Below are 14,869 nucleotides of genomic sequence, written 5' to 3' on the forward strand. Positions count from 1 at the left end.
GGAAAACTGTGACCACCACAAAGAATACTGAGTGTGAACATGGTTGACATTAGGGGATGAAGGAGGAAGCCCTAAAACGTGACTAAATCTGGGTGAGATGGATTATTGAATGGACTATTATATGGATTATTTCACTGACAGAAAGGATGAAGTTAGATCAGAGGCTGATTGCTTTTGTAGAAGAGTATGAGGAATTTGTAGCATGTCCAGAGTTAGCCTGTAGGAATTCATACTTCCAAAGTTGGGTTTCAATGAAACCATCTGTGAGAGGATCTACTGTTGAAGCATAAAGGGTAATGACAAAAGCAAGGAGATAGGGCAAGAGTGAACTGGATGTCAGGAAGTGGGCTTTCTGCAAGTTAAGCCTGAGAGGCAAGCTGTTGGCTAACAGTGAGGAAGTAACTTGATGAATGCACTTAATGAGGTGTCCTGAGCTCTCTGGCCCCACGCTGAGGAGTAAAAGCCCAGATCCTTCTTTAACTAGACTAAGTGTCCCATTGGCATGAGCCCCTACAGAGCTCCAGTTGAAAGCTGAGCCATGATGATGGATGGATTTTATTTTTTCTTCCCTTTGTGCTCGAGGTCCAGTTAGGAAGCCACAAGTCTTCTAAGACTGCAGCTGCTGTTACTGTGGCAGCTTACCATTGTTGAGAAAGCTGGGAATGTTAACTTGTTAGATGTGGGCTAAAGAAGGCCTGGGGACAACTGCCTAGCTTAGAGTGCTTCAGCTTAGTGGATCTTATTTATGGCTCTGTTGTTACATCAATCATATAATCTACAGAATGTAGCTGTGAGGCAGAGCCACCTGTAAATGACATGGATAGTTAGTCCCCAATTAGGGTTAGTGTTGCCCAGTTCAGATCAAATGTGGATCTCTGGGCCAAGGTCCTCGTTTTCAACATTTGACTTTGAACTCCAAGGAAATGGATAAGAGCATATTGTATAGATAAATTGCATGGCTGTTAAAAATAAGAAGCTGACATTGTAACAGCACAGTGCTTTAAAGCCACATATGTAGGTGTGTGTCTGATCTGTGATATTTTTGCCTTGCTGAGAGTATAATTAATTAAATAAAAATAACACTATGTGGGAAAATAAAAATAATTCCTGCTTTATATCCTCTCTCTCTCTCTCTCTCTCTCTCTCTCTCTCTCTCTCTCTCTCTCTTTCTCTTAAAAAACAATCACCCAGGAAATACCCTCACTGGATCAAGAGAAAACCAGACTTGAACCTGGGCAACCCCAGCTCTCCCCAGGGGTTTCAACTATTCATCTACACCCACAGTTTCCAGGTAACCTGAGCTGATATGTGTTGTTTATAGGGAAATTCTGAAGAAATTCATGAGGATTTTTTGTGTATGGGTCTTTGATTGTGTTTAATGAATCACTGGGCAATATCTTTGAATTCATAGTGAAGTGCCTACTTCAGTACATTGCAGTACATTCCTATACTAGAACAGTGTTTGTTTGAGAAGAGTAGTGTAGGTAGGAAAAGTTCAGCTTCTATATGGTATACTATACTTCTGTGTAGTATGCAGTGTCCAGATAGTGGAACTTCTAATTTATCAAGTGGTCACGTTTTGAACTCTGACTTAGTACCATGTGCTTTCAGGATCATTATCAGTTCCTGAAGAGGGCTATTGTATTACTTAGATGAAGTCATACTTGGGTTTCACACATGGATGCCAGTGTACATGCCAAGATTTAATTTTCCTGTCCCTCTTCCTCATGCAGTAGTGGTTGAAAAGACATCGCCCCCTGTGCCTGTGGAAGTGGCTCCTGAGGCTTCCACATCAAGTGCCAGCCAAGTGATTGCTCCTACACAAGTAACAGGTCAGTGAAGTGTGTGCTGTGTTGTGCATCCAATGAGAACATGGGTGCAGATTGTACTCAAAATGGAATAACCAATGCGTGGGATTGGTCATCACAGGGGTAGGCATAAGAACAGATGAGTATGCATAAGGAAACCATGGTACATATGCAATGGCGTATTATAGAGTTATTGACATTTTAAAAGAATATTTAATATTTTAAAGATATACTTCCAGAGTAACACTTATTTAGAACTATCAGCCACAATGCCATGATTACCATTTTACTTTTAAATGTCTACAAATATTGAAAAGGAGACCAAAAGAAATGCATTGGTGTTTACCAATGACAAGCTAGTAGTTATAGGCACTCTTTGTGCTCTTAGCTATGATTTTGTATATTTGAAAAATGTTTATAATGTACGTATTTTGATCCTTATTTTAAAAATTCTAGAAATGTATTTCTTTGGAAACAAATGAGAAAACATAAAGTGGTAATTTTCTAAACATAGGAAAATCTAGTAAGCTCATTCATAGGAAAAAATGACACTGAGAAACATAAATAGGTGATTTTGACATAATCTATAATAGAGAAAAGTGAAAATAACTCAGACATTCATTTGCAGAGAATACAATGCTAAGTGACAAAGGAAAAAGAAGCAGGCCATGGGCTCAACCATGAACTTTCAAGTAGTTCAGTGATAGAACCAAGTCACACTGGCACCCCGGCCTTGGCCCTCCCTGAGCTACATGGCATCTCTCTTGGGTTGTATTATTAGTTCCAAGTGGAGAGCAATAGAAATGTGAGCAGTTCTAAGTATTCTTGGAGCTCTCTAATGAGAGAAGACATTTGTGATTTGCTCTTCAGAAGAAGTACAGGCTCATGGCTATAGGCAGCTGTAATAAAGCTCACAAATGGAGCCATTAGGAGAAGGTCACACCGTGCCATCATGACGGTGTCTTGATGGGAGAGTCTTCAATGCCATAGAGAAAGGGGGGAACTGATAACTCTGAAGGGTTTTCAGGGATGGTGGGCAAGTTTCATGCCACATGACTTAGCCTCACCTTGCCTTAATGCCAAAGGATATGGAGGTAGGTACTGTGTAGGAAGTTATCCTGAGCTATAAAGCTCACAGCATTCTTATAAACTCTGTGCACTGAGAGAGACTGCGGGGGGTGAGGGGATGGACTCCAGTGTGTGTGTGTGTGTGTGTGTGTGAGAGAGAGAGAGAGAGACAGACAGACAGACAGACAGACAGACAGACAGATAGACTTATAGATTGATACAGATGAAGATAGATATACAGATAGAGATATTGATAGAAAATTGGCTCTGTGATCTAGTAAAAACAATAATTTTAAATGGGCATGACTGGAATTATTATTCTATATTCTGAGCCCATATATGTGTACATCTGCCCTGCTCATCTGAAGACATATAAGCATGTACTATACTATTTGGGGAAATAAAAACCTTCTAATTATTTACCTCAGTGTTATAAAATGTCATGTAACAATGAATTCACAGGTTCTTCTAAATAAGTATCGCACTTCCATTTTCTAATGTGAAGGTAAATTTAGTTCTGAAATTGTCAGGCATTAGAGGACAAACCTTTTCACACAGTAGTTTTGCAAAACTTAATTACGTTTTGATTAGAAAACTGCCTTTCATCGTTTAACAAAAGTATAGAAATGATCCTGAATGTCTTTTTTCATATATATATATATATATATATATATATATATCCAATTATGTCTATATACATACATATAGGTGGGGCAGGTCTGGGCATGTGTGAATCCAGTGTCTGCAGAGTCCAAGACAAGCAGGTGGTTGTCAGTCACCCAACATGGGTGGTTCTGGCAGAGCAGTATGTGCAGTTAACCACTGGGGCATCTCTCCAGCCTTAATAGTCTTGGTTTCATCACTTAAACACAAATGTGAAAAATAACTAACAAGGGGGAGTTTCTGGGCTTCAGGGAACTAGAGAGCTGATTGAAAGAGAAATGAATGTAGCCCTGCTATATGAAGTTGCAAGAAGACAGCTCAATTTAGTCTGGCAGATACTCAGGACCAACATCTGCTATCACATGTTTGAAGCACAAATATTTCCTTCCAGGAAGCAAGTGACCCTGAATTTTTTTTTCCATTTTGTGTAACAGTTGTAAGTGCTTCCACTTCCTCTAGTAAAATAACTTTTTTGGAAGAACTCCATCCTTCAGGAGAAAATTATCAGTAGAGAGTCTTCTAATTGATGTATTTGCAGCTTCAAAGTTGTTACAGAAACAAAAGGCACGAGAGCATGAGACTACCGTGTCATGCTGAATTTCATTTTCAGTCAAAATGTAAACATCCCTGGCAGTTTAATGTGAGGACCAAGGTATAGAATTAAGGAACCTGCACATCATTTATCATGGAAATGTTGTACAGTTTTTATCCCTTAAAGTCTAGACACAATCAATGTCATGTTTTACTGCTATTTTCTCCCATAGTTGAAGGAAGGGATGGACTAATCTGAGATTCTAAAATAAACACAATCAGTTCCACGTTGCTCAGTGATGATATCTTTGTGATTGCAAAATTGGAAAGGAGCCCTTTTGGATCTAGCCACACACCCTTGGACATGGAATAATTATAAAAGGAGCAGAGTATTTGCGGGAAGCATTTGTCTCCACTCTGAGCAGCTGACTTGGTGACTTGCTACGTTACTGGCCTACCGTTTCCAAATAAATCAGGCATTTCAGCATATGAATTCTTGATTTTGCACAGTGTCATGATGGCTGAAGGATAGGTTGGAAAAATCAAACCTTTATTTCTCTAGCAAATATTTACAAAGTGGAAACATCTGTTTCAATTGTTGTGGGACAATGTCTGCTCCTCCTGGGGAAGTTGGGAAGCCAGGGCATTTTAATAAACCTTTCCATGAGTTAATACTTGATGCCTTGCTTTGGCTCTTCCTGTACTGTCTCTATTGCCCTTGCAAACTGGCCAGGAACTTCTCTTCCTCTCCCACAACTGCCTTATAGAAACCTCCATTATGACCATGGCCAGAATGTTTTAAAAACTATGGGCTAGTCTGATTTTTCTAGAACTCAGAGTTGACCCCTTTGGAAATATTCATCCCTGAAGCATATTCCTACTGTCTTTATGGTCTCAAAAAACTCGCCAATGGGAAATGAATTGGTTATTCGAGCATACAATCACCATCCTTTGCTATTCCAGCTCCATTATCTGTCAGTTGATTCCTTTATGCTTCCATCCCTTTGGATAATCAGAGGATAAAGGGATGACCTTGAGACCAACACACGAGTTTTTATAACTGGCCCAAAGCTTCTCTTTTTACTGACTTTTAGAAAATAAACACACTGAGCTGCTGAATCTCCCATTGACTGTGTGGCTGAGAGACACAGAGCATTTGGTTTTCCACTGGCTTTTGTTCATGGTTCTTTTTCCCAATCCCTTGGTGGATTCTAGACCAAGGAAGAGAATAAGGTTCTTGAGCTGGTGAGGTTGTATCAGGGGAAGCACTGTCTTGCCGCCCAAGATGCACACATGTAAGCATTTTGAAGGACACAGGAAAGAGACCAGTGGAACACTCACTTAACCTCAGTGGGGTAGCTAACAATCCCTGGAACAAAGGATAGTCACTTTCACCAGGGAGCCCCTGAGGGCAGGAATGAGCACTGCCTGAAAGGTTATGCCTCAATGGAATGTCTTACCTGTGTTTCCAAAGCTTGTGTTAGATGGTTTCTAAAAGAAAAGTGTCTCTTTATAAAGTGACCCATTCTGTAGAATGAGACTCGTCCTGTAGGAGTCCCTGCAGCTGGGTGACCCTTGGGAAAGTGCAATGCATCTTGTCTCTGCCATTAAACCCAGAAAACCTAGAAATCTTTTCCTATTAAGACAGTGTCCCAGTGCTCACCCTTCTATGTGCTGTGTATGTTCTTAAGTATGAAAAACCTAATTTGGAATGAGGGAAAGCTGAGCAAGACATACTTTAAAAGGTTAAAAACATATATACACTTGTGGATGTATGCATGCTCACACATAGGCATGTTCAGACACACACACATGCACACACATGCACACACCCACTGATATATATGTACACTCGTGTGCATATGCTAGAGATCAAACCCAAAGCCAGGGCTTTGCTCATACTAGGCAAGTGTTTTACCACTGAGCTTTGTGCTTACCTTTCTGAGGTAGGGTCTCATTATGTAGCTCATGTTGACCTTGAACTTTTGGCTCTCCCATTCTCATTTCCCAAGTGCTAGAATTCTAGAAATGTAACACCAATCCCAGTTGATTTATATTCACTTTAAGGAAAACACAGATTCTGATTAACTTTTTGGTGATTGCTTTCTAGAAAGCAAATAAGCTATTGTGAAGGTGATTGAAGCTATTTCTGTCCAGGAGGGTGGGGTCTCGCCTAGCAAAGGGATGGTATCAATCTTTGAGAACACATTAATCATAATAGTTAATCACTGTTAAAGTTGGATGACCAATGAAGAAATCAACTGTGCTGTAGGAACGTTTCTTCCATTCCCTCTCTTATTCCACTTCTTCCCCTCCTCCTTGCTTCCCTTCCTCCCTGGATTCATCTCCTAGTACCCTCTAGTGGTGTCAACATGACAGTTCCATACATATTTATTGCCCCACTAGTCAGGACTAATATTTTTGAGATATGCCTCTGACTGCTTAATCTATAGGGCAGTCAGTGCAAACTCCCCTACATTCTTCACCTGTATGACTTCACCCACAGCTGTAGGTTAATGTGTTGGACTGAAAGGAAAGGCCACTGTCACTCATTTCTTACAGCCAAAGAGTTGTCATTGTGAGCCATCTTTCTTGCAGATGGTTAACAGGACATAATAGAACAAACGTAAAAGAAATAACTGAAATACATCGACAAACTGTGTGGTAGGAATATATTGAATTCTATTCCAGCACCATGTGTTTTTGGAGACTTTCATTGATGTGTGTAAAAATTCCAGCCTGTAGTTATGCTGGAAAAACAACAGATAGATATTTCCTCATCAAGAAATTGATATTCATGAGGGGGGTTTGTATTAAACCCCAGTTTTACAGCTTTCCGTTCGCTCTGAATCATTATGCTCGTATATTAATTCACCTTCTGATGGATTCATTTTACTTTTGATTATTTGGGCTTTCCAGTTTTAAGAAAGTGGCCAGGAAAATGTATATAGGAATTTCAATAATTAACAAATCAAGAGCTTTAAATGTTAATCATTTCCAAAAGAGACACCTATTATAATGGATAAGCAATAACTGGACATGTATTTGTTTTACCTGAGAGTCTATGTGCACACACCAGTGAAGCTCTTCTCACCCTTTACCTTCATGGTTCTGTAGCACATAAAAATGATATCATATTTATTTTATATGCATGGGTGTTGTGTGTGTGTGTGTGTCTTTGCATTATTTGCATGCCTGGTGCCTAGTGCCAGAAGAGGGTGTCATATCCCCTGGGACTGGGTGTTGCAGACAGTGTGGCTGCTGAGAATTGAATCTTGGTCCTCTGCAAGAGCAACCAGTGTTCTTAACTGCAGAGCCATCTCTCCAGTTCTAGCCCTGTCAGGTATATGGCTTCATTGTGAACAGTAGGAACAATATTTATGACTAATGCCTTCGAGCTGTACATTAAGTGATTTGTGTTGCTGAGCTTTTTTATCTTCAGCTCTGAAGTTGGAACTCTGATTATTTCTATTTTGCACATGTAAAAACATATGGTCTAGAAATGACCGAGTAAGTTATTCTGTACTACAGGACTATAAATGACATTAGAGTTTATACCTTTTTCTAACTGCAAGCCATCAAAGCAATTGGCTGTACTTACCACACTCTGCCATTATACTTTCCTGCAGGACTCATTGGAGACAGGATGTCTTAGGTGGGGTACTTCATCCCAGAAAGGTGCTTTTGCTTCCTGCATCTCTTGGTTAATTAACTTCATTTTTACACATTCCCAGGTGTCTCCGCCACCGTGGTGTGATGGCATGTGATGTGTGGGGCAGGGTGAGGATTTGAGCAGTGTTAACTGTACAGGTTTGGAGGAAGCAGGAAGCATCACAAGAGCATCAGTAGGAAAGTGAGGGAGGATGGAAGAGATTTAAGGGATGGTTCTACTTTGCTAAGGCAAAGTATGATCACCTTAAAATTGTAATATTCATGTAGAAGTTTTAGGACTCTGGATAGTAGATGTAAAATTTTGTGTCAGCTTGATCATTTCTGGGGAACTCAACTTTGAACTGCTAATAAATAGAAAGTTCTCATACATTTCTCATTAGGAGAGATCATGAGATGTCTCAAGTTCTCTCATGTAAGAAGAAATCGAATTCAGAGGAGCTCTTTGGTAGGCCATTCAGGAAGTTGCTTTGTGAAGAATTGATTTTCTTTCAACCTTCATCCTAGAATACTTCTGAGTTTCTGTTTAGTTCATCTTCTAACTTGATTCACTGGGAATAAGCCACAGGCTTAGGTAGGTGGAGCTGGCTTATCAGTCATAAAGTTGTTACCTGGATTTGCAGGTAAACTCAGCCCACGGTGTTCTGGATACGCACCTACAATATGAAGCTCAGCTGCTTGTGAAACACAAAGCTTTGTTGCATGAGTACAGTAAAATCCTGCTGAGGTGGGGTTTTCACATTGTTTTGTTCCCTTTAAAGAAATCAACGAATGTACTGTGAACCCGGACATTTGTGGAGCAGGACACTGCATCAACCTGCCGGTGAGGTATACCTGCATCTGCTACGAGGGCTACAAGTTCAGTGAACAGCAGAGAAAATGTGTTGGTAAGAAACACATGTGAGAGACAGACTCTTGAGTTGGGAACAGTTGCATACTTGGAATGTTTCTTAATTTTAATCATCTTGGGAAAACATTACGGTTAATTTTTTTAAAGAGAGCCTTAAAATTTTTTGAAAAGGAGTAGTTTGCCCAAACCCTGGGACTCTCTTATTTTTGTGTTTAGCTTGCTACAGGTAGGACATTTGCACAGAGGTGGGTTGCTTTACAAAAGTGAATACAATGTGAACTTCAGCAATAATAGCTCCCTGTAATCATGTATTTAGCCTAAACAAATCCATACTGAAGCATGCAGAAATAATAAATTCACATATACATGCAAAGTCTGATTTCTGATAGGGGTTTCTAAATTCAAAATCTCTTCATGTATGAAGAGTGGATTCCTAAGTGAGTGGGGGGAGTATCTCATAGGTGTTGTAGAATTATTAGTCAATTATTACAGTGTATTAACTCTAAATTTATTTTAACCCTTTAAAATAAAATTTACTATGTTTTAAGACATTGGCAATAAGTAAGAGAAGAGAAGAGAAGAGAAGAGAAGAGAAGAGAAGAGAGAGAGAGAGAGAGAGAGAGAGAGAGAGAGAGAGAGAGAGAGAGAGAATGCATCTGTTATGTGCAGTCACCTGTAGAACCTAAAATGCTAAGCCGGAAAGGTAGTGGAGATGACCATGACCCAGCAATGGCTCAGAGTGCATTTCAAGTAGATTGTCCCTGACTTTCCTGGTGAAGGTGAATCCCAGTGCTTTGTGACCCTGCTCACCAGGAAAACCTTCTCCACTAAGCAGAGACCTATATTTTTGAAATACTAGTGATAGATTTTGTGGGTTTTTTTTTAAATTGTTTTAAGTCTTACCCTTTGAAACTAACACATTCCCTACTAACACTCCTTCGGGCCATTTCCCCTTTGACCATTCTTTTTGCTTATAATGATCTCTCTGATCCCCAGGGGATGGTGTCGAAATTTGGTGCTTCACAGAACACGGAACCAGAGTCCTAATACACAGCACTAATTTTGCCCGTTGTATTCTTGTTAACAGACATTGATGAGTGTGCTCAGGTCCAGCACCTCTGCTCCCAGGGTCGCTGTGAGAACACAGAGGGAAGTTTCCTGTGTATTTGCCCAGCAGGGTTTATGGCCAGTGAGGAGGGTACTAACTGCATAGGTAATAATGATCTTCTTGATGTTGGTTCTCGGGGGATGGGCAAGTTCAGTGCTCATACAAACAATCCAACACTCTTTAATTAAACATCTGCTGTGGTGTAGCAGTCTGCTTGGTACTGGGAGACAATACTTTGGAAGAAAGAGTATCAAAGGTGTGCAAATAAAAGAGGTTATTTTGGGTTCACCACCACCATCACGTGAATCTAAACGTTTGACATGAGAGTATGATAAATACATCAAAGTGATGATGGTACAAACCAGATATTCCTCTATCACTTTTAAATAGATAGGAGCTAGAAGTAGAAAGTGGTACCTTTGCAAAGCCTAAGTGGTACAGTCACCATGGAAATACAGCCAGTGTGTAGACTTAAAAAAATACCTACAAATAGAAAGGCCATATAATCCAGATATGCCTTTTCTTGAAATATACCCCAAAGACTCTGTATCCTGCTATGGATACACTTACACATTTATAGCTATTACTGTGCTATTTACAGTAGTCAGGAAGTAGAGCCAGCCTAGATATCTATCAACAAATAAATGGATACTGAAAATGTGAGATATATTTTATACACACACACACACACACACACACACACACACAATGGAAATGTTTTCCAACTCTAAAGAAAAATGAAATTACTAAAGTTTCTAGAAAATATTAAGTAAGTTTATTTAAACTCAGAAAACCAAAAGCTGCATGTTCTTTTTATATGCAACTCCTAACTATGTATGTATATATGTATGTATGTATGTATGTATGTATGTATGTATGTATGTTTTTTTGTATGTTTGTATGTATGTATGTTTGTATATATCTATGTATATATGTATGTATTTGTATGGAAATGAGTAAGACTAGGGGTCAGGAAACTAGAAGGGTACACATGAGAAGGGGGAGAAGATGTAAAAAGAAAGATATGGTGGAGATCATAGAAAATGTGTGGCATGGAGACATAAAGGGGGCTATTGGGAGAGGAAGGAAGGATGCAGGCTGGAGCAACATCAGGGAGAAGGGGTGGGGTGGAGGAGCAGGTTGGAAAGGGGAGAAACAAAAACAAAACTAAGTGTCTGTAAAGGCCATAAAGGAAATCTGTAACTTTGTATGCTAATTAGAAACTGAGGTGAAAACCGTAACAAGTAAAAATGAATAACCTTGGACAACACTTTGTGTTTGACTCAGATGTGGACGAATGTCTGAGGCCTGATGTGTGTAGGGAAGGCCGCTGCATCAACACTGCTGGGGCCTTCCGGTGTGAATACTGTGACAGTGGGTACCGGATGTCACGGCGGGGCCACTGCGAGGGTGAGTGTGCTGACCAGACTGAGAGACCTGTGACTCAGGACTCAGTGAGGTAGCGGGGTCTAGACGCAGGGCTGGAAGGCAGCGGCTGTGGGTTTGCTGTTCTCAGTTCTACCCATGACCTAGTGAGTCCTTTGTCCCTTCACGAGGTTCAAAGACTCTCTTCCTCTCTGCTCACTGCCTCTGCCTGGCTTCCATGGCTCTGTCTGCCTTATTTCCTACATTGATATTCTCCTTATTTTTTACCTTGGCATTTCTCTTTCCTGGTGTTTGCAGTTGCAAGCACAGCTAATTGATGCTTATTCTGGATTGAGGCCAGATTTAATTAACAGTGTCTGGCTGCTCATTCATCTGTGAATACAGTGCAGGTGTAACCTGGGTTCATTTTTTATTTCCCCCTTCCTATCTTGTTCCATTCTTTTGTCTCAACTGTCTTCTTTTACGTGTATTCTGGAACTTTCCTGCAGACTGTTTGAAGCACTGTCTGACCGATTTAGAGCCAGACACCAACAATGCTAGATAACGTTTCTTCATTCCAGTGACAGAGACGGTGCTCATTAGTGAAATGTCTTGGAAACTGTGTACAGTGTGGTCAGAATTATATTCTAATTGGTATTTCTGTTGGTGCAGATGTTCATGTTACGTCAGTTCTTCTTCTTATTATTATTATTTTTTGGTAATTATTTTCCCCAGAGAGATTACTTCTGCAGTAATCTTGGCATGGATCCATAAGAGCAAAGACACAGGTCCCTGACCTGGTGTTTGAAGGGTTTCAAGTTAGATGTGGATTGGATCCTGGCACTCCCTGGCTAACTGCCTGCAGCTGCCTGGAGCTCTGCATCCTTTCCACTCTGGGCAGGCTTCTACAGCTAAGGAGGGACAAGCTTAGTGGACCAGTCTTCCTTTAGCTGTCCCTTGTCTTCTGCATATTGGCTCCTTTCACACTCAGATGACCTAGGCCTGGAATGAGAGCTAATTAGACATTTCTTGGCAGTCTGTACCTGCCTGTTCTGCTGGCCTCTTGCCTCAGCCCCTTGGGTTCTAACTCTAGAGACAAGTGGGAGCGTCGTGTGTTACTGGGCGTCTGATCAGTTTGGATCAGAGCAGAGCCATGAACCTTCCCATCTATGGCCTAGTGCCACTGGACAAGCACCAAAGTGTCCCCACTGTCCTCTTCTAGGGAATCCTCCCTCTGCAGTAGAGAGTGTGAGTCTAGAAAAGCATGGGTGGGAATCAGCTGACAACTCTCATTCGTAGTAATTGTCTGGTCTAAACCTTAGTTCATCGCTTGTAAAAGGAAAGCCAGGAAATCAATTGGCAGGGTCATTGCGAGCATAAATGTGTGTAGCTGAAGCCTGTGTGACACTCGTCATCTCCTCCTTTCAGTATCTTTACATCCTCTTCCATGACTCTTCGTTCTTGGCCCAAGCAAGAATAGTGGTAAAAATTGGAGATAGGTTTGACAAATATTCATATACAAAAAGAAAACCAAACACTAATTCTTAATTATGCTCCATATACAGCTCCAAAGAAGAGAGAGGATATTTAAATAATAACAGAAAGAAGTAGACTAGATCATTTAAAATGCTGCAAGTTATAGCTGATAGAATATTCAGTAATAATCTATGGGAATTATTTAACTCTAGTTAGCATGTCACCAGAGTTCCCTGGGTGTGTACCAATCTATCTTCACAAAAATGCTTGAAGATGAAAAGAGACCAAATACTGTGACTGTTTTTAATTCCATGGTGGATCAGAACCAAAGGTCCCCAGGTCTCTGGCTCCCTTAAGCTTGTCTCAGATGCCACAGAGGAAGTTGCTTTCAAACAAGAGTTGAGTCTCCGGGGAGCCTATTTTAATTTTCAGACATTATCTCATTTGCCCTTAAAATGTCACAAGGCAGGTGGCCCTGGCTTTGTAGATGAAGGCCAAGAAGGAAGTGCTGCTGCAAATTCGAAGGTGCTGCCCTACACCTCAACACAGAGCAGACTGTGGCCAGTTCAATGACAATCTCTGATTTGGCAGTTGCATTTTTTTTTAAGAAAAAAATTCATATACAGTGGGAAAGAGAGAGAGAGAGAGAGGGAGAGAGAGAGAGAGAGAGAGATCACAACAGTGTGGCATGTAGTTAACTCGATCCTTTTGAAGGATCCACAAATGCCTGTGATTAATTAGTGAAGCAATTCTGCTTATCTTTACTTTCGTCTTTTGCCCTGGATCCTAAAAGTGTGTTCCCATAAGTATGTTCTGGGGTCTTCTCTCTTGTATATTTTCTTTGGGAAACTTGGGCATTACATGTGCTTCTCTAAATACAAAAATACTCCAGGAAAGTAGACTTCTACTGTATGGAGATAGACGCCCTGGACCGGTATCATTTTAAACTACAACCTCTTCATCCCCTCTTTTCAAAAAATGTCTAGAAAAAAATTACCATGCCTAGGACTGAGAGGATGGTTCAGTGGGTAAAGGTGTTTGCTAGCAAACATGAAAACCTGAGCTTAGTCCCCAGGACCCAAAGGGTAGAAGTAGAGAAGAAATTCCCACAAGTGGTTCTCTCAAACACACACACACACGCACACGCACACGCACACGCACACGCACACGCACACGCACGCACGCACGCACGCACGCACGCGCACGCACCTCACTACCTCTGACAAAATGTCAACCATATTTAAAGTGGTTTTTCTCTTTAAAAAGAATTATGGTTAATAAAATCACTTAACAGCGCACAGTAAAACGGATGTTTGACAGGAGAATTTATAGATGGTCATATCACCTCTTCTGGAAATGTTTTACAGTATCTGACGAGTTCCTCTCATTCTCCTTCTACTTCTAAGAATTCATATATGATAGTTAAGTTACTCAATCCTAGAATGCCCTCTAGTCCATGAAAGATTTGGTCCACAATGTAGCCCCAGACAACCCACTGACTCCCAGGGTGGAGAAAGCAACCCTTCCAATGTGTATAAATATTTAACCAGCTTGATCTGTGTGTTCCTGTTGGCTATTTGCCACTACACCCAGTGCCTCACCCAATTACCTTCTTCCCTGAAATATAAGATGCTTTTTTCTCATTCTCATGATGAAATTCAGAGGTTTTTGTTGTTGTTGTTATTGTTGTTGTTGTTTTGTTTTTGGCCATTTGATAAAATGTTCACTACCTAACTTCCTAATTTTTCAGATATTGATGAATGTCTGACACCAAGTACTTGTCCCGAGGAACAATGTGTGAACTCCCCAGGCTCTTACCAGTGCGTGCCCTGCACAGAAGGGTTCCGGGGCTGGAACGGACAATGCCTTGGTAGGTATCACCACACTCCCATCAGGATTTCATTTCTTTGAAAATAAAGGTGACGTTTATGTGGTTTTCAGAAAAGTTTTGAATAATTTTTAATCATGGAGAATGTAAGAAAAGGAGTTGGCACAGAGGACATGAAGTTCTAAAAGGGACAAAGTTCTGAGGGACCCAAACTATCCCTAGTAAGATCTTAAATGAAATAAAATAAAGTGATAAACATTACAGGAAAGAAAGATGGAGAGCAAAAGGCTTAAAAAGGGAAGTGTATATTCACAATCCCAGCTATTTGGGAGGCAGAAGCAGAGGGATTACAGGTTACAGGCCAGCCTAGGGTACCTAGCAAGATCTTCTCTCAAAACAAAAGTGGCTGGAGATGTAGCTCAGTGGTAGCACTCTTGTCTAGCTTGTTAGGGTTCAGGTTAGGGTTAGGGTTAGGGTTAGGGTTAGGGTTAGGGTTAGGGTTA

At 40.7% G+C, this 14,869-nt stretch overlaps 1 protein-coding gene across 3 annotated transcripts in view; it reads left to right on the top strand.

Annotated features, from left to right (window-relative positions):
• Ltbp1 (latent transforming growth factor beta binding protein 1) overlaps positions 1-14,869 on the top strand; it is a 379,032-nt gene that overhangs the window by 267,635 nt on the left and 96,528 nt on the right. For all 3 annotated transcript variants that reach the window (XM_028773421.1, XM_028773422.1, XM_028773423.1), the window contains 6 exons: positions 1,192-1,291; positions 1,734-1,832; positions 8,501-8,626; positions 9,677-9,802; positions 10,985-11,107; positions 14,289-14,408. In XM_028773421.1, coding sequence (XP_028629254.1) covers positions 1,192-1,291; positions 1,734-1,832; positions 8,501-8,626; positions 9,677-9,802; positions 10,985-11,107; positions 14,289-14,408 — 694 coding nt within the window. The remainder of the gene's footprint in view (positions 1-1,191; positions 1,292-1,733; positions 1,833-8,500; positions 8,627-9,676; positions 9,803-10,984; positions 11,108-14,288; positions 14,409-14,869) is intronic.

This window comes from Grammomys surdaster, unplaced genomic scaffold (assembly GCF_004785775.1).
Source record: "Grammomys surdaster isolate TR1022 unplaced genomic scaffold, NIH_TR_1.0 227, whole genome shotgun sequence".
Classification (NCBI taxonomy): domain Eukaryota; kingdom Metazoa; phylum Chordata; class Mammalia; order Rodentia; family Muridae; genus Grammomys; species Grammomys surdaster.